The sequence below is a fragment of the Lasioglossum baleicum genome, chromosome 16 (assembly GCF_051020765.1).
Source record: "Lasioglossum baleicum chromosome 16, iyLasBale1, whole genome shotgun sequence".
Lineage (NCBI taxonomy): Eukaryota > Metazoa > Arthropoda > Insecta > Hymenoptera > Halictidae > Lasioglossum > Lasioglossum baleicum.
This window is the reverse complement of record NC_134944.1, coordinates 7,385,909-7,407,149: the sequence shown is the minus strand read 5'-3', so window position 1 is coordinate 7,407,149 and position 21,241 is coordinate 7,385,909. Positions and strand designations below refer to the sequence as shown.

General features: G+C 43.1%; 1 protein-coding gene and 1 long non-coding RNA gene across 32 annotated transcripts in view; both read right to left on the bottom strand.

Moving 5' to 3' along the window:
• The window catches only part of Shot (dystonin-like protein short stop), a 97,469-nt gene extending 89,164 nt beyond the window's left edge, over window positions 1–8,305 (bottom strand). For 15 of the 31 annotated variants that reach the window (XM_076441179.1, XM_076441186.1, XM_076441194.1 and 12 more), the window contains exons 1-2: window positions 7,689–8,305; window positions 324–385 (exon numbers count right to left, since the gene is read on the bottom strand). In XM_076441179.1, coding sequence (XP_076297294.1) covers window positions 324–385; window positions 7,689–7,962 — 336 coding nt within the window. In that variant the 5' untranslated portion in view covers window positions 7,963–8,305. The remainder of the gene's footprint in view (window positions 1–323; window positions 386–7,688) is intronic. The other 16 variants (XM_076441188.1, XM_076441192.1, XM_076441190.1 and 13 more) reach the window with 5 other exon arrangements.
• Window positions 8,203–21,241, bottom strand: part of LOC143217243 (uncharacterized) — a 27,804-nt gene continuing 14,765 nt past the window's right edge. The window contains exon 2 of the long non-coding RNA XR_013010755.1: window positions 8,203–8,343. This is a non-coding gene — a long non-coding RNA (uncharacterized LOC143217243). The remainder of the gene's footprint in view (window positions 8,344–21,241) is intronic.

Sequence of the window (21,241 nt, the reverse complement as noted above, 5' to 3'; positions counted from 1 at the left end):
ATTGAACTTAACCTGCTTACACGGTTAATGGAACTTCGAAAACTACAGCTCAACAAGCTTTAACTTTAATTGTTTATATCTTTAAAACGGTTGAGTAACTACGCCTAATATTTTGCATACATAATTAGGGATCCATGTACCATTATCTCACAAAAAATTATCAAAGTCGAAGTCGGACACTTGGGGTCCTTCCCTTGTGTGGGTCACCGATACACGATAGAATCGAGAATAATCGAACGCCTGAAGTGTTCGCGCGCTCTCGATCCAGCGTTTCGAGCCGTTCCGAGGCATTCTCACCGCGGCGACCGTACAGTGGAGCTTACCTTTTTCAGATGTTTGTTCACCCATTTGGTAAATGTTTTCTTCTGGATCGCGTCTCGCTCGTCTGCAATCAGAAAACGGTGGCGGTCGGTTAGTGGACGCGTTCGGATATGCCAGTGGAAGTCAACAAACACCCCAACCCGATCGAGAAAAATATCGAACTCTCGATTTCCACGGTTCTCAACGTCGCGAGAGATAGAGATAGAGAAAGAGAGTGAGAGGGTTTGATAGTTCGCGACGATGGGAAAACGACAATCGCCTACGTAGGCCCTAGAACTGGCGTCGGACGTCAGGCGTCAGGCATCAGGCAAGCAGGCAGTCAAGCAGCCGGATAGACGGACAGGCAGACGGACAGGTAGGTGGTCGGATTGGTAGGTAAGTAGGTAGATGGGTAGGCAGCCCGGTAGGCAGATAGGTGGTGTGTTGATACGTAGGCTGCACGGACAGGGAAAGGAGCAGTCGAACAAGCAAACGTGCGCGCTCAAACTTTGACGAATCAGACCTGTTAATTGCCAATGCACACCGACTATGTATACCCGTCGATCTACCAGTCGGCCCCCAAATTTTCTGCAACCTTCGCACGAGCCTCCGAACTACGCTACAAACGCCATTCTTCGCTATCGGATTAGTAGTAGGGCTGTTACATTTCCGAAGCTTCGACTCTTCGAAAATTCGAAGGATTCAAAGGATTCGAAGATTCAAAGGATTCGAGGATTCGTAGGATTCGAGGATTCGTAGAATTCGAGGATTCGTAGATGCGTAGGATTCGAGGATTCGTAGGATTCGAGGATTCGTAGGATTCGAGGATTCGTAGGATTCGACGATTCGTAGGATTCGAAGATTCGTAGGATTCGAAGATTCGTAGGATTCGAGGATTCGTAGGATTCGAAGATTCGTAGGATTCGAGGATTCGACGATTCGTAGGATTCGTAGGATTCGTAGGATTCGAGGATTCGACGATTCGTAGGATTCGAAGATTCGTAGGATTCGTAGGATTCGAAGATTCGACGATTCGTAGGATTCGAAGCAACGAAGAGAACTTCGAAGATTCGAAGCAACGAAGAGAACTTCGAAGATTCGAAGCAACGAAGAGAACTTCGAAGATTCGAAGCAACGAAGAGAACTTCGAAGATTCGAAGCAACGAAGGGAACTTCGAAGATTCGAAGCAACGAAGTCTTCGATGTTTTCGAAGGCTTGCACACCCTCAATCCGGCCGCGTGTATCGCTACCCGTGGCGGTCCTAGCGATGCGAAATTGTGAATAGCTACGTCCAAACTTTCGCATCGCCGACGCTTACATTGTAAATTGTAACGCATTTTAGAAAATAAGCGTGTTCATTCGCAAAGATTCAACTTTTTTCGCCTCTTATCCGTTAACTGGAAACGAATTGAACGAATCGAAGCTTTGTTTCCCATCAACTGCGATTCTCATCACCTTCGAAGTTTCTGAAATCGAAGCTTCAAAGCTTCGAAATCTTCGATCTTCGAAGGATAGTAACAGCCCCAGTTAGTAGGGATTGGCGGGTACCCAGAAAATCGGGTTCAAGTCGAGTACTTTCCCAAGGTTCGGATAGGGGACCTAAAAATTCGTGATTCATGGGTACCCGAAATTTCCACGTATTTATTTCGAGGTTAATTATAATAACCATTTCATAGATTTTCGGGTTCCAACCTGACCCGAGTCATCAAAACCCGCCCATTGTCATAATTGCAAGAAATCCGCCGTCTAGTCATTATTCACGACGAATAATCAGGTAAATCTGAACACTGAACCTATGACAATAGAATAATATATCAACATTTTCTTATTTTACATTTGTGATGAATAGACTGCGGATCGTTATGCAAAATAAAAATGTTTTGCATTGATTATGGGACGCAGAAGCAACGTAAAAATTGATTTCATCCCTTAACGATTTGGTTCCATTAAAAACAACATTCTTGAATTTTTTCAATCTTTTCCTATTTTATATTTCATCCAACCAATTTCTTCATAAATGCATGGAGATCCGCAGTCAAGTAAATGAATGCATCAAATCCAGTCTAATTAGAATGAACAATTATAATTAGACTGCGGATCTTAGTGCAAAATAAGAATTGTTTGCATCGATTGCAAGAACTAGAAACTAAATTGAATGTTATTTCTCCCCTTACTGATTTTAATAGAGAAGAAATCATATATTGACATCATGAATAAAAAAATAGAATATATTGACATCATGAATAAAAAAAATAGAATATATTGACATCTTCAATTTTGAAAATTTGTCAACAATTTTGAATTTCATCTTCTCAATTTTGCTATAAATGCATAAAGAGCCGCAGTCTAATTATAATGAATTACAATGAACTTTTACTGGTCGGTAGGTTCAGTGAACTTACAAGCACATAGCATGATCGTCGGTCTCTTGATGTTCCAAAGGGAGTTGCTGAAAAGATTAACGGCGTCTCCCTAGAGGAAACAGCCGAGTGCAAAGGGTTGATAGGTGCATCTAATATAATCTAGGCTCTAGAACAGCGGGAAGCGAGAAAATCCGCTTTCCAGTCGGATTGCTTAGGCTCGCGATCGCTCGCGATCGTCCCAGCGAAGGATTACACGCTCCCGGACGTCGATGGAAGCCCGAGATACGGCCGAGATATTAGGTTCGACGACGCGATCGAAATTAATCGAGTAGGAGGCGCTCGTTCTCCGAAACGGCAATTAATTACAACCGATTAACCGATTCCATCTAGGCTACCGGCCAACAAACGCTACGGTATATACCGTTGCCTGTGACTTGCTTTTCGAAAGGAGACACTTTCGCCTGTTTGCGATACTCGTTCATCCCACTGCTGTTACACAATCCCACGACTTTAAAATCCTGACAACATGTTTAAACAATTTTTAAATGCCAAAAGACAAAATTCAATTATACATTATTTATTTAGACTGCGGATTTTATGCGTCTGTGAAATTAAAGCATTTGAAAATCGTGTTATAGGGCGGTCCGAAAATGTACTTCCTTGAAAGAGGCTATTACCGAGATGATTTGAAATAACCTTTTCCTTTACGAAAATACTGTATGCGGCTTTGTTAAGGAGTTATTAACGAAAAACCACGGGCCAATCGGAGCGCGGTGGGCGGGTTCCGGCTCGGCCAATGCCAACGCCCAGCTGCGCTCTGATTGGTCCGTGTTTTTCGCGAAGGAAAAGATTACTTTAAATTGTCTCGGGAATTACATCTTTGGGACAGCCATAAAATTACTAAGAAAAGAAATAAATGTCTATGTAGCTATCTGGCAACGAATACAATTTTTCTTTTGCATAAAAACCCGTCTATTCACGACTGAATTGAGTAGATGAATGAAATGTGCAATTTGAAAGATAAATTGCCACTTGTAAATAAATTTCTATCCAGTGGCATCAATTTTATGATAATTATTTCTAATTCCACAGCGACGATCGTTGTCCACCATGACGTGTTAAAGGAGTCACTCTGTGCATCGTATGCTTGGACAGCTGTTGCTGTTCGGACAGCTTGCAGGCTGTTATCAGCGCGAACGAGCAGCTGGGCTCGCAATCGGAATCTGCCGATTCAGTTTGCACTCCAAACGTACCATTTCGCAGATCATATTCACCCTCTTGCAGACCAAATTGACTAACAGTAAACTGTATAATTCAACCCGTATACTGTATACACCATTTCATCTATAATGGTACATTCTATCACGACTTGATTTAAGGTCGAGTGGGGCAAGTCCGTTAATTGGTTATTTTTATTATAATATGAACGAAATTTCTCTAGCTTGTATTTATTAATGTAGTATAAATTAGTATAAACTATTCTACATAGATGCCCCCAAAGAATTAAGGTGTTTTCCTCGCTTAAATCAACCAATGCCAAAGAGTCACGTGCGAGGTACACGTACAACTTTGAGGTTAACCTGATCGTGCAATAGTTTGCAAGTTATTAATATATTCTGTGTTGTTATTTTAGGTAAGTACAACAAACATTCATGTAGGTGTACCTTAAATTAACCGTTTTTATTGTATTTTTTTTAATTTATTGAGAAAAACACTGAGATGATCTTGCCCCGTAAATATTACTACACGGGGCAAGTCCGTACTATCACGGTGGGGTAAGTCCGTACTGTATGGGTAACTATAAAACTAAACAATATATTTAATGCAATAAAAAGCATTTTGTAGCAGGCTTGATAATCATTCTCTAATCAGAAAGAAGGTTCGAAAGCATTTTTAAACTTGGTTGAATATCACTGTATCCCATTTCATATTTCAGCATAAAAGTACTTGTCTGTTTAAAAATGGATAACTATAAAACTAAACAATATATTTAATGCAATAAGAAACATTTTAAAGCAGGCTTGATAATCATTCTTTTCTTGCCCCGCAGCACTTGAAACAGGGTTCGAAAGCATTTTTAACTCTCAGAGACGGACTTGCCCCATCTTCGGGGCAAGTGCGTCCTAGTTGACACTATCCTATCGAAATGATAATTTTCAAGCAAAATTAGAATCCTACATAATATGTACTAATTCATCAGTAATACAACTAGACTGCGGATTTTATGATTTTGTGACAAAAATGGGCACGTACAATTTCAAACAGTGGAGATATTAAAAAGACTTAAGGCCACCAGTGTATTAGTTTCACCTTAATAAGATAATTAAAGGAAGAATGAAATTTTTATTCAGCCTCTGTGTCTTACAATCAATGCAAACATTTTAAATTTTTATATAGTTCCGCAGTCTAGTAATAACTGTTATTCATCAGTACATAATAACTGTGGCAAAAGAGTTCGATACCAAGAGCGTTAAGTTTTTACATACCAGACAGAAAATACATTAGTTTAAAGTCGAACTTAGCAAAAACTAGGACGGAATTACCCCGCTCCACCTTATTCTGAGAAAGGGTGAATTAAATCGGTAAAAATTTGTTCCTTCTTCTGCAGTACACTGTATGTACTACGGAGTTCTGCGAGGGTTAATTTTCGGGTGCGAAACCTGTGCGATCGACCATCCGATTTCACGCTTGTTATTTGCGTTTCGGACCTCCGTTGAATGAATATTTGAGCAACGTCGCCGGAGTATTTCGGTGGTCGACGGAGGGGTTAAGTGGATTAAAGATCGACGCGACGAGAAATCGAGAGTCGACGGAGGTCCGTCTCTCGTAGACGCGATCGTGGCCGACGATTCGGAAGAGTGGCATACCGAAACATAATGGAGATAAATTGGGACAACGAGGACACACTCGGGCGCTTGGAATTTCGGAGGGAACGGGCGTCGAACGGAAACGTTTCGTTCGTCGAGATAGATGGATCGCGCGACGCGTTCTTCGTGATCGCGAGCCGACAACACCGGCTCGCGTACGTGCGCGTAGCTCGTTAAACGTTTCCGTGATCCGAATCGGATCGAATAATCGAGTCGCATATACGCGACAACGCGTGCAAACAATCCTCACCATAAAGGCAGCTAACTCGCACCGCTTTCGAACCACGCGACACAAAACCTAGTGGTTGCGCGATTACTGTGATAGACCACAACCACCGAATCAATATTTTCTATTCCCAGCGACAACGCAGACCCACGTGGCCGTTGTCGTGTAGATCGAAAACAATCCGTGCGAGTTAGTTCAGCGAAAGCGACTCCGATGAGGACGATCTAGATGCGTGAATGATCTACGGAGGCGGGAAGCCTGGCGATCTACGGTCCCGATCGGTATTAGGCACACAACACTTCAAAACGTTAGTGGGTGTTACGGTGGGTTACTCGATCGACGAAATCGTGTGAAAACCAAAGGGTCACTGTGAAGGTCAACGTGAAGGCTTGGTAGCCGATTCGGTCCTCTTTTAATAGTCTAATTAGTCTCAAAGTTTTCCGACCGATTTATAGTTTTATAACGTAATACAGAGTTGCAAATCGTAGTGTAGCCGAGTTGGGGGTGATTCTATGTAAAAAAATCAGAAGAATATTTGGCATAACATTTTTTCGTCCGGAGGCCCGTTTTCGAGAAAATCGAGCTTGGAATTGCAGCGTCTGATCGTGGCGAACCGAATCTACTTCCTGCATATTCACTTTAAATCAGAATAACTTTTTTATGAATGGACCGAACTACTTCAATTTGTCTGTAAGGCTAGATGAATTAGTTTAGTAAATGACGTCTAAAAAATTCGTAAAAATTGATTTTTACAACTTTTTTAGCTGAGCCAATAACGGAAATTTAAGAGATGTGTTTGGTCAACTCGTATAAATTATATAGGTTCTGAAAATTTCATTGAAATCGGTTAATTGGTTTACGAGTTATAAACGATCAGAAGTGGTAAGGCCGAAAATCTTGAAAAATTGCCGTTTTTACCACTTTTGGTCGTTTATAACTCGTAAACGAATTAACCAATTTCAATGAAATTTTCGGAGCGAATTTTTACTATTAAATTTTTACTATTGTTTCTCACAATTCCGATGAAATGCATTTTTCCCAATATATTTTTTAGACGTCATTTACTAAACAAATTCATCTCGCCATACAGAGAAACTGAAGTCGTTTGGTCCATCCATAAAAAAGTTATTCCGATTTAAAGTGTGCGTGATCAGTTTTGCTCTTAACTGTACTACATTTAAATATAATATCGTAATATTAAATATTAGATGATTGCACAAGTTTGTGCCCGATTTGAAAATAAAATTCAATGGTTAAATTTGAAAGGATACAACTTTACTAATTCGTTCTTTTCTAATTATAGAAAATATAACCATTTTTTAATTTTAACCTAACCAATCTCTATAATTTAACCATTGAATTTTATTTGAAAATCGGGCACGAACTTATGCAATCATCTGATATAATAATGTATTCTAACAAATGCAACGTTCCTCCGACAAAAAATATTGAAACAGTTCAGTCCACTGGGGCCTCAAGTGGCTAAATTAATTCGACTACCTCCGAGTAAAAAATGTTATTCCCCATTTTCAATGAATTTTTACATGTAGAATCACTCCCTGTCCGGTGGTTCTGCGATTTGCCACCGAGAAGATGAACAGATCGAGTGTATTAATCACGAAAAAGCGACGTACACAATAATATCCACGAGCTTCGCAAGACAACAAAAGAATCGACAGACTTTCGACCTCGCGGGAGTGTAAGATTCGACCGATATCGAGCGACAGCGACGCGAGATCACGCCGAGGGATGAAGCTGAAGCGTGTGCCCGATTGCGTGATAGAAAAGAAGAACCAGTAAAAAGAGAACTAAAACGCCATCGGGATAATCGACGGGAAAACTGTCTCCGGGAGAAGATGGGGATAGGGTCAGGGGCAAAAAGGTGTAGTTGGACAGGGTCCAGAGCATCGGCATGCCAACTCTCCACCTACCGTGCGCCTCGATGAACATCGCCCAGCAACCCCAGAAACCCTGCGAGCTGCCGGGCCGATGTTCTGCGGGCCGGTTCGCGGCGCGCCAGTTATCCTGGCGTTCCGTGGTCGTGCTCCACCAGGTAAATCCGTGTGAAAACCCGTCGCTCTGACCTTTGAACTTGGACAGCGACTCCTCGTAGCCGCGCTGCAAGCCTTGTTCCCGGTGCAGCTCCGCGACGGCGTCCACCGGGTCGAAGCCGAGCCTGTCCCTGTAATATGCCTGCGTCGACATCTTCGCCTAACTTTTGCTTGGTCTCTTCTTCAGGCTTCGACGAAACGACACGGTTCCACGTGGTACATCGGGGACCGCCCTTTCTCGCACAATTCACCAACAACCGGCACTCTCTGTCCCTTATTATTCCCTTTCGTTTCCAGTCGATTCCTGCACGATCACTCTGTCCGCACTTCCACGACGATTTAGTGAACTTTCGAGGTACGTGGGTCGCGTACTATGGCACATAGAGTCGGAAGACGATCGTCCCGACTCCTCGCAACCCTCATATTTCAGCGGGATCGTCGGGGGTTGCAACGAGAGCCCCGTTTCGATCAGTCGGTACGCCGCTCCTTCGTTTCGATCGGACACACGTTGGACACACTGGTCGCGCGCGCACTGCTAAGCAAACGAGAAACAAACCGCGTGAGCACGATCGATCGATTACTTGGATTCGTTCGATAGACGGGATAGCCACGGAGCTAGTGACACCGGCGGGACACTGCCGGACAATGCACGGAGACAAGCAAGAAGGGACCGAGCACAGAAGAGAGGAGAGAAGAGAAAGGCTAATTTCGTTCCACGGTGTTTGTCCGACGGTTCGTTCGTTCGTTCAGCACGTTTGCCCAGGCTCCAGACGAACGAACGAACCTTAACGAATCAACGACCGAATTTATCACGGCACGTCGCAGACGTAACCACTCAGCGTTTCTACGGCTGAAAGAGAGCCACGAGGTTGTTCAACAACGCGCCCGAGAGACCGATCGCTCCTCCTCGCTGACGGGCTAGTTCTGCGGGCCAACTATATACGAATAGACTCGGGAAACCAGTAAACCAACCGCACCGGCTGCTTAGGCGATTCTCCGTAGGGTATCACCCCTCCCGAAGCTGCCCGAGAGGACCGGTCGACATCATCGTCGTACAATTATCCAATTTCTAGCGATTCAATCAAATGAATAAGCCGGCTAATGCGAACACAAGCAGCACCTTCCAAGATGTACAGATATCGCTAAGCAAATGTTAAACGTCGGAGATTGTTACAAACATGCCTCTGGGTTCCAAGTACGGGGTACCGAAATATTTTTATCCGAGACTCAATTACTTGTGCTCCGCACCCGATCTCTTATTTTGAAAGCATTTGATTCTCTTACCGATCGGTCGTTGCAATAATAAATCGAATTGCGATGAGCAGACTGCGTATTTTATGCATTTGTGACCAAAATTGGTATACACAATTTCAAGCAGTAGACATATTTCGAAAATTTAAGAACATCCACGTATTAATTCCAGTTGAATAAAATAATTAGAAGAAGAGAGAAATGTTTATTTAGCTTCTGTGTCTTGGCAATCGATGCAGACATTTTTTATTTTGCACAAACATCCGCAGTCTGGTGATGAATTATTGCGACAAATGAGAGGTGCGAAAATGAAATACTCTGGAATTGAAAGATCAGTTTCAAGAATTGGACAAACTTCCGGGATCTCGCCCGACCCGTTGTGTCGGTAATTACGAGAGCGAAGTAACTTGTGTTTTCTTTTTAGTATCTGTTTAAACTTCGGGTCTGATTGATGAAAAATATCGTACGAAAATATTTTTGGTAACGAGCAAAAATTTGATGAAATTTAGACTTGCACCACGTCTATAATCACAATTTCCTGGGGGAGAAGGAACGTTGCCAGTGTCCCTGCATTGTCACTAAATGTTCACTGTCGAAGCGGACAAATTTCGAGGACGATTCCGCACCTGTCCGAGTACGATCGAAGAAGTCAGGTGCGTCGAGGCAAGATCGAAAATCGATTTATCTAAATGGCCAGTAGACGAAACGAATTTCCCAGGAAAGCGGCGAAGTCAGAAGCGCGGCGGGAAAGAAGCTGCCGGAGCAAGAGCGATCGAGCACGCGAGCGAGTCGGCGATCGTACTAACGAGTGAACGAACCAGCGACCGTCGATCCGAGCGAACAGCAAACAGAGAACAGCGAACCAGCAGCGAGCACCGATCTACCAAACTGACGGTCCACGAGACGCCCGGTGACTGAGAGACACGGCCCTGCCACACGGGAAACCCAAGACCATCGGGATCTCCGCATATGGTAATGGAAGCAATGGCATGTGGGTGTCGTCTTCTGGATCGGAGCGAAAACCAGCAACAGGAATTGCAACACACCTTATGGCTACACAACACAGTGCTCTCGGTAATGGAGCTTCTGTGGCAATTCGGTTCACTTCGACTTCCACGCGGTTCTACCCTTATCCAACCCTTCAGTCCCGAGTTTTCAGCTACGTACTATAGCGAGCAGAGAATGGGAACATCAGACAGGGTGGTGATCAAGGTTTCGACTGGTGCTCTTAACACTTTACCAACCGGAAGCCTATTAATAGGATTTTCAATAATTTTGCTGCACCAAAAGAAAGCATAGACATTTTCTTTTACACTGCAATCTTAAATGAAACTATTAGATAACGCTATTGAGGGTGACTTGTTAGTTCACAATGAAAATTGCTGTTGCTATTGAAGATTCCATTAAAAAGTGTTTAGCCATGTATCATAGATTTTTCAAAATTATGCAATAATCACCGGTCGGTAATGTGTTAACCCCTTGCACTATTTATTTCGTAGTTCAAGAGATTAGAAATTCATCGTTCAGAATTTCGTAGGAAAGAGAAGAAAGTCTTCTCCAAAAGAACTTTTATAAACTGGTTCGTACAGCTTCAGTCTTTTTTAGAAGTTACTAGGATTAATATGCTAGGTAATTTATAAGAGGAATTGATTAAAAACATTTAACCCCTTGCGCTATTTATTTCGTATATACATAGTTCAAGAGATTAGAAATGATTAATCTTTCAGAATATCATAGCAAAAAAGAAAAATCTTTCTTCGAGGAAATTAATACACAGTCAGCCACGAAAGTATTCCACCCTTCGAGAACGAATAATTTCTTAAAATATGCTAGGTAATTTATAAGAAGAATTGATTAAAAACATTGGTCGAAATAAAAATTTAAAATAGCCATTTGTAGATCTAAATTCAACCCAAGTCTGACGATCACACTGCGGATCTTGATGCAAAATAAAAATCGTATGCATTCATTGCAAGGCATAGGAACCAAACAGGAATTAATTTCTCTCTTTAATGGTTTTATTAATTGTAAGTTGTAAGAAATGTATCGATACTCTTATATATTCTTGTAATCTCTTTATAGTTTGAAATTACACCCACCCATTCTAGTCATAAATGCATAAAATCCGCAGTCCACCGATGATAATCGCGGGACGCCGTAGCTGAAAGGTTAACGGCGCTCCGAAAATCCGAGGGAAGTTAATTGGATGAACGAGGGCGGCGAGAGGGTCGAAGAGGGTGCAAAAGAGAGAAGTGACGATCAGAGACGGTGGTTACGGGGCATCGTAGAGAGTTATAGAGAAAAGATGGTCGGGTTTTGGAGTCGGCGACCCGTCTCGGCCCGCCACGGCCCGATTCCTCTCGCTTTCCGTCTGGTCCGACGGAATTAGATGCGAATAGAAAATAGAGTAACGCGCGTGTCACGCGCCACGCGGTGTTAGGCGGCCTCCGCTTCTGACCAACGTGTCCGTCCCGTTGCTTAGACGACGACGGTGTAGAAAGTTCGAGAGAAAGCGTGCGCCTGCTACACACCGGCGCAGCTCGCACGTAACACGCGCCAACGAAGTCACACATCGGCGATTGCTGATCGGAAAACGAGAACGCGAAAATCAAGCAACAGAAGCTCAGCTTGCAGCCGCCCTTGGCTGCACTGGCTGCTCGCCCACCCTCCTCAACCCTCTGCTCGAACTTTTCTGAACTCTCCTGTCAAACTTTTAATACGGCTCTAGATTTGTTCATTCGTGCACTATGAATTCGTGCCATCCCTGCCGAAATTAAGTGTAATATCAATTTTTCGGTATGTTCTCCGTCGAGAGCTGTGATTAATGGTTTGTGGTCAGAAGTGCTCTCTTTTATTTCACAACCTGCTTGCTACGAACTTGCTAACCTATTTAGAACGGTTGAGAAATGCTACTTGTACTTGTTCTCGCAAGTTATGTCGTTGCCGACGAGTGTGACGTCGACCAGCGAAATAATAGATATATTTTACAACGATTACTCAGGGAACGGAATCGAGGAGAACGCCGAAAATTCCTTTTATTGCCGTACGGTCAACGTTTGAAATAGAAGAGCTATTAAACCCAGGATCCCCCGCGCTTTGAAGCGTCAGCGCCGAGCCTAATGGGGCTCAGGGTATCTCGCCGTGGCAACGACTCAGAGGATGCAACGGGTGGTGAGTTAATCTCGCCTTAAGAAGAAAACGATTCATAAGAGACGAATGAAGTCGGGTGACATCACGACAATCCGCGTTCCCTTCTCCCACCTGGCCAAGCACCTCCTACGATCTTTTCGTTGACCGGCTCTCGGCACGCGGCCTTCTACAGCGAGATCGTGGAAAGGTAGCTATCGGTCTCGACGACTGCCACCGAACCGATATCACTGCATACGAAATGTCCTTATTCCGGCGATCGGAGCTTTCGCTTTCCTTTAACGCTGTCTCTCGTTCTCTCTCACTCTATCTCTCTTTCTGTTTCTCTCTCTCCCTCGATCTATCCATTAGCGAGCAACGCTCGAAATGACTCACTCGTTTCGCACCCACGCGTTTCGAACCCTAAAGTAACACCTGGCATTCAGCAAACAAGCCTCGGTTGCCAACCCTTGGTCTGAACCAAGAGCAAACACATAGCAACATCTTCAAGGTAGAAGGCCGACTGTACAGGATCAGTTAATATCCTCTAATTCTGCCAGTCTTTTCACTGTTTCAAATTTCACATAAACGCGTACAGCCTCTACCACCTTCCCCAAAGCCTCAAGATTTTTCCGAAAGCTCTACGACTGCTGCGAAAACTCTACAATTCTTTTCACTCTTTGAGGAAGCTCTACGATTTTCCTCAAAGCTCTACGATTATCCTCAAAGCTCTACGATTTTCCAGAAAGCTCTACGATTTTCCAGAAAGTTCTACGATTTTCCTGAAAGCTCTACGACCGCTACAAAAGCACTACAATTTTTCTACACACTCTTTGATCTGTGAGGAAGCTCTATGATTTTCCTGAACGCTCTATGACCGTCGAAAAGGCTCTACAATTTTTCTAGATGCTTCACAATCTTTGAGGAAGCCCTACGATTTTCCTGAAGGCTCTATGACCGTCGCAAAAGCTCTACAATTTTTCTATACGCTCATTGAGGAAGCTCTACGATATTCCTGAACGCTCTATGACCATCGCGAAAGCTGTACAATTTTTCTACACGCTCCATAATCTTTGAGGAAGTCCCACGATTTTTCTAAATACTCCATAATCTTCGAGGAAGTCCCACGATTTTTCTAAATGCTCTACAATCATTGTAGAAACCACACGATTTTCCTTCAACCTCCGTGGCCTTTGAGACCTCACAACTCTGAAATTTGTGTATCTACCCACAACACTGCAATGATGCACACAGTATTCTTCGTTGTAAACATAATACGACGAACCAACATAGACACTGGTCCCCAGGCTACGCTTCTCTGAATTTCCCAACTTCCTGAGCAACGCGTACGATCGACTCAAGTGAACGGAGATGGACCAATTGCGAGACGCGGAGGAGGAGTAGGCTCGTGATAGTCCTCCAGCTGGAGCAATCGTTACGAGATGTTAAGATAGGTGGGGTTTCCGTTGGAGAATCGGTGGCGAACGCTTGTGAAAACGCGAAACGAGGGATGTGCGTGGGGTCGAGGAGAACGAGGGGGCGAGGGAGAAGAAGAAGTCGCCACTCGTTATAGCGCTTCGACCGCGTGCTGCTCAAGGTTGACCGAACTATACGCGCCGGAGAGAGTCTTCTCGGCTTCCAAGAGCTCTCCAGAGTCCTCCGAGAGAGGCCGGGTACATGCCGGGTACACGGACCCGTTATACTGCTGCGCCTCGCCTCGACAGTGCCGCAAGAATGCCGCCGAGCCGGCCCCTCCACGCCCGTCCAACTTATACCGATCCGATCCGATCCGAGTTCCGAGATCCCCCAATCTTCCGATTCCTCGATCCCTCGTGCACGCGCTTCCTCCTTCCCTGTTACAGTGTCGATCGAAACCGCGAAATCTTCCTCCCCTCGCGAGCCACCACTTTTCAACCCTCCTCGTGCACTATCGGCATTCATTGAACCCGAACTGGAATGCATTTATCACGAAGATGAGTAGCTGTCGTTTAAAACGAAGATGTTAGAGCAATTTAAAAATATTGGTGCATTATGTATTTTCAGCCTATAGAAACATAGCCTATACAAAACATATAATATATTTAAAATTTTCCATTAAGGGCCCAAATAAAAAAAGTTTTAGAAAACGCCTTTTTTATTTTTGCATGTAACCTTGTAAATTATCATTTTTGGAAAATGTCCTTTCGCACATCATTTAGTAAACCAATGCTTCTAATTGCTCACAAATCATCAGATCGTTTGGTACAATTATAAAAAGAAGTTATTGCTTTAAAGGGCGTACGAACAGTTTTGTGGGCCACAGTATTAAAAGAGAAAACAACTTTGTGCTTCGCTACACTTTGTTGCAATTCATGTAGAGCTTATCTTTTTTCTTTGTTAAAGGGGGAGGCTAGAACCGAGGGCGAATCCCGTGAACACCCACCCCCGGGACGTTCAATGGACCGCCCCTCTACTATGCAGTTGGTGCCCGAGCCTATGAAGAACTAAGGGCCTCCACTTTTCGCATCGCCCTTAGTTCTTCGTCCTTCGAGGCCCACCACCACGTCTGTTCTCGTCTTTCTCTGGAGGGTGACCTGACCCGAAGCTCTACCCCGGTCGTAACAGACTTTCGTCTAGCAATTGTCGAGAGAGAATCGGCGCAGAGTACAAGTAACACCCCAAATTCGTCCAATAAGAGAAATGCGCGAGCGTAGCTTTCCTGCACGAAGGCCGTCCCTAATACATATTGAGAGATGATATCGCAGCCCGTGCCAATTTCAGTGCTGCAACCATAAGCACAGATATCGTATAACTGACAGCGTCGGAATATCGTGTTGCTGTCGTCAGAGTTTCCGAGAAGACAGGAAATCATCGCGCGAGACTTTTCCGTGTTCGACCGACCTTCGACGTGTGTCAGAAGCGTCCCGCTTGACTCCTCTTTCGGCGTACCGTGCTATAGTAACACTAGAGGGTGGAATATCGATTACGGATCGCGACCTTTAACAGCGAGAGAACGGGAGAGCATCCAGCCGCGTCCTCACTCAGCCTCGAACTTGATACAGCGAGAGCGGAGAGATCGTCTCGAAAGAACGAACTCTCCGCCTCCGATTCACGAGGATGCCTTGTCCTTGAGGATGGCCTCCGCGGATGGAATTCGCGAGAGGGCCCCGTAAATCCCCGGACGACCTTTCCCGCGGCGCTAGCCAGCCAGCCGAGCGGATCCGCTCTTTCTTTTCGGCGATAGAACGGCGTTATTCAATTTTTATTCGAATTGCCATGGAAATTTGAACCCTTTGCATTCGCAGCTATTTTAACTCGACAATTAAACACTTCTTCCGTGAATAATTCCATTGTATACGGTTTTGTTCATTTTACATGAGTTTGAATATGAAAATTTATGGATATATGAACTTGATGTAATACCTCATACCAACATATTTAATCAGAGACCAAACATGACAGTTATGTAAAATTTTCTACGATAAAAATCATTAATAAGAAGTTGATTATTATTGAAGTTTAAGATAACGTATGCAAAATATGAAGAAACAAATTCGAAGAACAAAGTGATTAAGAAATATCGATTCTTATACTTTTTGGTTACAAATAACTGTTTTTAGTGTTCAAAAATCCTCCTAGATAACTGTTATCAATGAAGAAAAACTGTTTCGATTGCTCATAACTAGACTGCGGATCTTTATGCAAAATAAAAAACGTTTGCATTGAATAACTGTCCTGAGCGATCGAAATAAATTTATCTCATCGAATAACTGTTATGGACGATCGAAATAAATTTCACTCAACGACAACATTTACCAAAAAGAGAAAAATTTTCGGTTACTTACAATTCTTATTTGTAACCAATACGATTTTAGTCGATGAAATACTTGTTATTCTATGAGGTTTTTCTTTTTGGTTATAACAGTTATGGTCCCTGTATTTAATAATGTAAACAATACTGTGGTTAATGGTACAGCAATAATCATTATTCACTAAAGTAGCCAACCAAAATGTATAGATTATTTAACCCTGTGTAATCGAAGCAATTTTAATTCGAAAATCGAGACATTTCTTTCAACCCAGATCATTTTTATTCTATGTAATCTCTTTTACATTATGCACATGAAATTTAACCAGTTTTCTCATGTAAGAATTGAGCTTTTCACAATTTATAGAAAACAGACGAATTTAATAATATTAAAACTGTTTCGAATAATGGTGTGGCAATTTTTACTGGCACCTCAGAGTCGCCATTAAAGTGCAAAGGGTTAAAACCTTGTACGTTGAACACATTTGCACAAATTCTCATTTTAAGACTACAAATTAATACATTAGCGAGCGAAGAATGTGCATCCAAGAAATTTTGTAATATTTTTAGAGGAACATTAACAAGCAGTTGAAAGAAACGCAGTAAATGAGTACCCTGTTGGCAACGCGAAATGTAGGACCCTGACGATTTCTTATTCATTTTCCATAATTTATAAATATTACTGTTGCCCACCTCCGGCGACGAGCTGCGTCGTTTCGGTCTAGCGTCGTTCGCGACGCAACTCAAACTGGTTTCCGAGGCTGCCGCCAGACTCGTGAATTAAGAAAAACATTTGTTCGATTCTTTCTCCAGCTGACCAATTAACCCCTTGCCCTGTAAATTCGAGTCTCGCGGCGACGTCTCCGATACAGGATTCACGGGACAAGCTCGTGTCTCCCGATTTGAATTTGAAATGGAATTCTAGTTGTTGCGCAATTTTAGAAGGCGTACATTTCGAAAGCGTCCGAGGACAGTAACGATACGCAAGGCCACGGAATCTTGGAATCTTTGACGAAACGATTCCTTCGGGTCGATGCATGCGAAAATCGTCGTTTGTTGCGCCGTGACTCTCGAAGCTCACTTGCACTTTCGCGGGTCTGTTAACTCGACAACCAAATACGGCTTTCGGCTTGAACGCGACGGAGGTCGCGGATACCGAGGTGGGGACCGAGCGAGCAGAAGGAGAGCAAGATTGGGCCGAGGCTGCGACAGGGGCATCATTGTCGGAAACGGGGAAAATTCGAAATAGCCTGTAGGAATTCGATAATCAACGGAAATATATAGCAGAGAACAATCTATTTTAATTTTAAGATTTCATCCCTAAAATATGAAATGAAAAATGATTTCATAAGAAATAATTGTTTGCAAGTGGAGCAAAACTGGTCACACACACTTTAAATCAGAATAACTTTTCTATGAATGGATCAAAGTTCAATTTCTCTGTAAGGCTAGAAGAATTAGTTTAGTAAATGACGTCTAAAAAATTTGTAAAAATTGATTTTTACAACTTTTTTAGCTGGGCCAATAAATTTAATTTTATTAGAAATTTAAAAGATACGTTCGGTCAACTCGTATAAATTATACACGACAATTTCATTGAAATCGGTTAATTGGTTTACGAGTTATAAACGATCAGAAGTGTTAAGGCCGAAAATCTTGAAAAATTGCCATTTTTATCACTTTTGATTGTTCATAACTCGTAAACATAATAATTATACAAATATAATTTATACAAGTTAACGGAATGAAAGTCGTAAAAACCAATTTTGCTATTGTTCTTCGCAATTCCGATCAAATGCATTTTTCCAACATATTTTCTAGACGTTATTTACTGAACTAATTTACTACAATAGGAGCTGCACAAAGTCTCAATAAAATCAATCTTGTCATTTTTATAAGTAAACATGTACCAGTTACTTTTAAGCCTCGGTAGGTTTAGCGTTAAAAATTGCTACATTATCCTAAATATATTCCATTAGATATCTTTGCATTTAATAGATTCCTAAACAGTGTTCTACGAGTCGCATCAGTGCCATATGCATAAACTGAAGAATATAGGAGGAAAATGGCGTCTCTAAGGCGCTATTAAAAATTGCTACGTTATCCAAAAAATTATCCATTAAATTTCTTCTTGTCATATAGATTACTAACAGTGTTCTACGAGTCGCATCTCAGTCCCATATGCACAAACCGATAGAAATATTCCAAGTCGGATGGTCAACAAATCAACATGAATATACGCAACCCAGTACGAAGGGAAGAGCTTTGGCTCCCACGCGTATCTGTCGACCCGATATCTCAGAAAAAACAAGGTGTGTCGTTTGCTGGTTGTTCACGGGTCGGCGATCAAACTTTCCAGCGCGAAAACAGCCTCGGATCCGACTGAAATCGGTGATTCATGCGGCGAACGATAAGTATATCGCGGGCCGCGATTAATCTGCATTCCGGTCGGAGCAGGAGGGGACCTTGGTTCCCTCGTCGAGTCGCGATCAATCGGCCCCGGTAGCCGGAATTTCAGGACAATGTCGTTCCACTTTCGAGACGGTTTTCCAAATTTCGTCGGGCCCGCGAAACGATCGTTCTGTTCGGTTTCGTTGGCTCGAGACGGCGAGAGAAGAGTGCAGAGGCTACGACCGATTCGGGCCAGAGAATAGGTCGATCGGACCAAATTAAGAAATTCCAGGTACACACCGCGAGCAGAGAGAGAGACGACGAGGGCTGAGAGACGCGGAGAGTACGCTCTGAGAAGTACGTGATCGCCGTGTCTCGCGGAGCCGGTTTGTCATAGAGCTCTCCGGCCGAGTCGCGTCTTGTCCTGTCGCGTCGCGTCGGCCTGCAATTATTACGCAATACCCGTATTCGATGAAAACGACTTTCTTCTTATTCACCTCGCCGCGAGAACACCGCCTTCTAGCAGACCCGACGGTAGCACGTACAGCTGAGCAAACGGTTCCTCGGGCGAGATGCAACGCGTCGCATCCGAGGAATTTCGTGTCTCCCACCACGCCGAACGGTTCTCTAGACACTTTCTCAATGTTTCTCCTGGATCTATAGTCTTTTTTGAAGGCGCCCTCGTTTGTTCGAGAATCCACGATCTCCCACCAAGGCCACAAAACGATTCGCGAGACCAACTGTCGATTTTTCTGTAGACTCTACAGTATAAGCGTCCTTCGTGAAAGCCCTACAATTTTTCTATAAGCTGTACGTCCTTCGTGAAAGCCCTACTATTTTTCTAGAAGCTGTACGTCCTTCGTGAAAGCTCTACAATTTTTCTAGAAGCTGTACGATCTCCGCGAAAGCCCTACTGTTTTTCTGTAGACTCTACGATATCAGTGAGAGCCCTACTATTTTTTGTATAAGCTGTACGTCCTTCGTGAAAGCCCTACAATTTTTCTAGAAGCTGTACGATCTCCGCGAAAGCCCTACTATTTTTCTGTAGACGCTACGACATCTATGAGAGAGCCCTACATTGTTCTTATCAGCTGTACGACCTTCGTAAAAGCCCTACAATTTTTCTATAAGCTGTAGTACCTCCGTGAAAGCCCTATTACTTTTCTGTGAGAGCCCTACATTATTCTTATGAGCTGTAGGACCTCCGTGAAAGCCCTACTATTTTTCTATAGACTCTACGATATCTGTGAGAGCCCTACATTGTTCTTATCGCTCTTATCAGCTCTTACGACCTACGTAAAAGCCCTACAATTTTTCTATAGGCTGTACGACCTCCGTGAAAGCCCTACTATTTTTCTGTAATCTCCACGATATCTGTGAGAGCCCTACAATTTTTCCATAAGCTGTACGACTTCTGTGAAAGCCCTACTATTTTTTGTAGAAGCTGTATGTCCTTCGTGAAAGCCCTACGATTTTTCTACAACCTCTCTGGCGTTCTAGTCGATGACTTCGCAAACCGTTTTACAATACTAAAATACTCTAGTGGCTTTGAGAAAGCGCCAGGATTTTTCTGCAGGTTCTAGAACCTTTCTGGGAGCGCTGCCATTTTTCTGCAAGCTCTAGAACCATCTCGGAAACTCTGCGATTTTTCTGCAGGTTCCAGGACCCAGATTTCTCTCGGACGCCCGAATACCTTTTCGCGAGGGATAACGGGGCAGAAGTCGATCGGGGGATCGAGAACCGCGCGTCATCGTTCGATCTCTCGTGCATCTCGACCGCTTCTCCCCATCTTTTCACGACTCGTTTCGCCTCGATCCCGGTCGAGACCGAATTCCTGGAGGCCACGAATCGTCGGCTCGAAGACGAGTCAAACGGGACGAAACGGGTACGAAACGGTCCCACGAACTCAGCCGGCTCCGAATGGGAATTCTACGAACTGAACCGAACTTTGAACGTCCCCTAACTTACTGTGGCTAGACAGGTTGAGGGGAAAGGGACAAGGCGTTGCTGAAGCGATCGTAATCTTGAATGAACACGAAATCGTTACACGTATTTCTTATTTGGTGAATCGCCGTGACACGCCTCACCGTTTCGACTCGATGCCGTTTCGTGATTACCAACAAACGCGACGCGCTAATGGCAAGAACGAGTCATTCCAGTTAAAGAGCGAAAGAGACGGTTGTAGTGTGTAGCTCGGTTTGTTTGTGTCCGACGAAGATAGGAAACACTGTAGCAATGGGTACTTGACGCTCTCGCTCTTCGCAGAACGCTTCTCTTTTTCTTATATAAGAAGTGTAATCAACTCTACCGAGTCCTAAACGTGTATATCCATTTCTAATAATAATAGGATCGAATTCTTTGATTTCTCAAACGCAGATACTCAAGTGCAGGAGTGCACACTAATTTCTCAAGAAGATATTTCTACCTCACAAATTGCAGGAAAACATTTCCATAATTTCACGAATTTTTCACGGGGAAATTTCTACAACTTCACGAAAATACTAAGAGACAAAAATTTCTACAACTTCATAAATAGAGAGAAAAAAAATTCTACAACTGCATAAATTGCGAGAAAAAAGAATTCTATAACTTCACGAACTATAAAAGAAAATATACATATTTCTATAACTTCAAATTCAGTAAATTCAATTTCACTAAAAATTCAAGAACAATAAGAGAAAAGAATTTCGATAACTTCACGAATGTTAAGAAAAATGATTTCTACAACTTCACGATTTGTATGAGAACAAAATTTCTCGAACCATTTCTACAACTTCACGAATCCTAAAAGAAAGAATTTCTACAATCTCGTATAAATTGAGAGAAAAAAGAATTCTAATATTTCTATAACTTTTCAAATTCACTAAATTCAATTTCA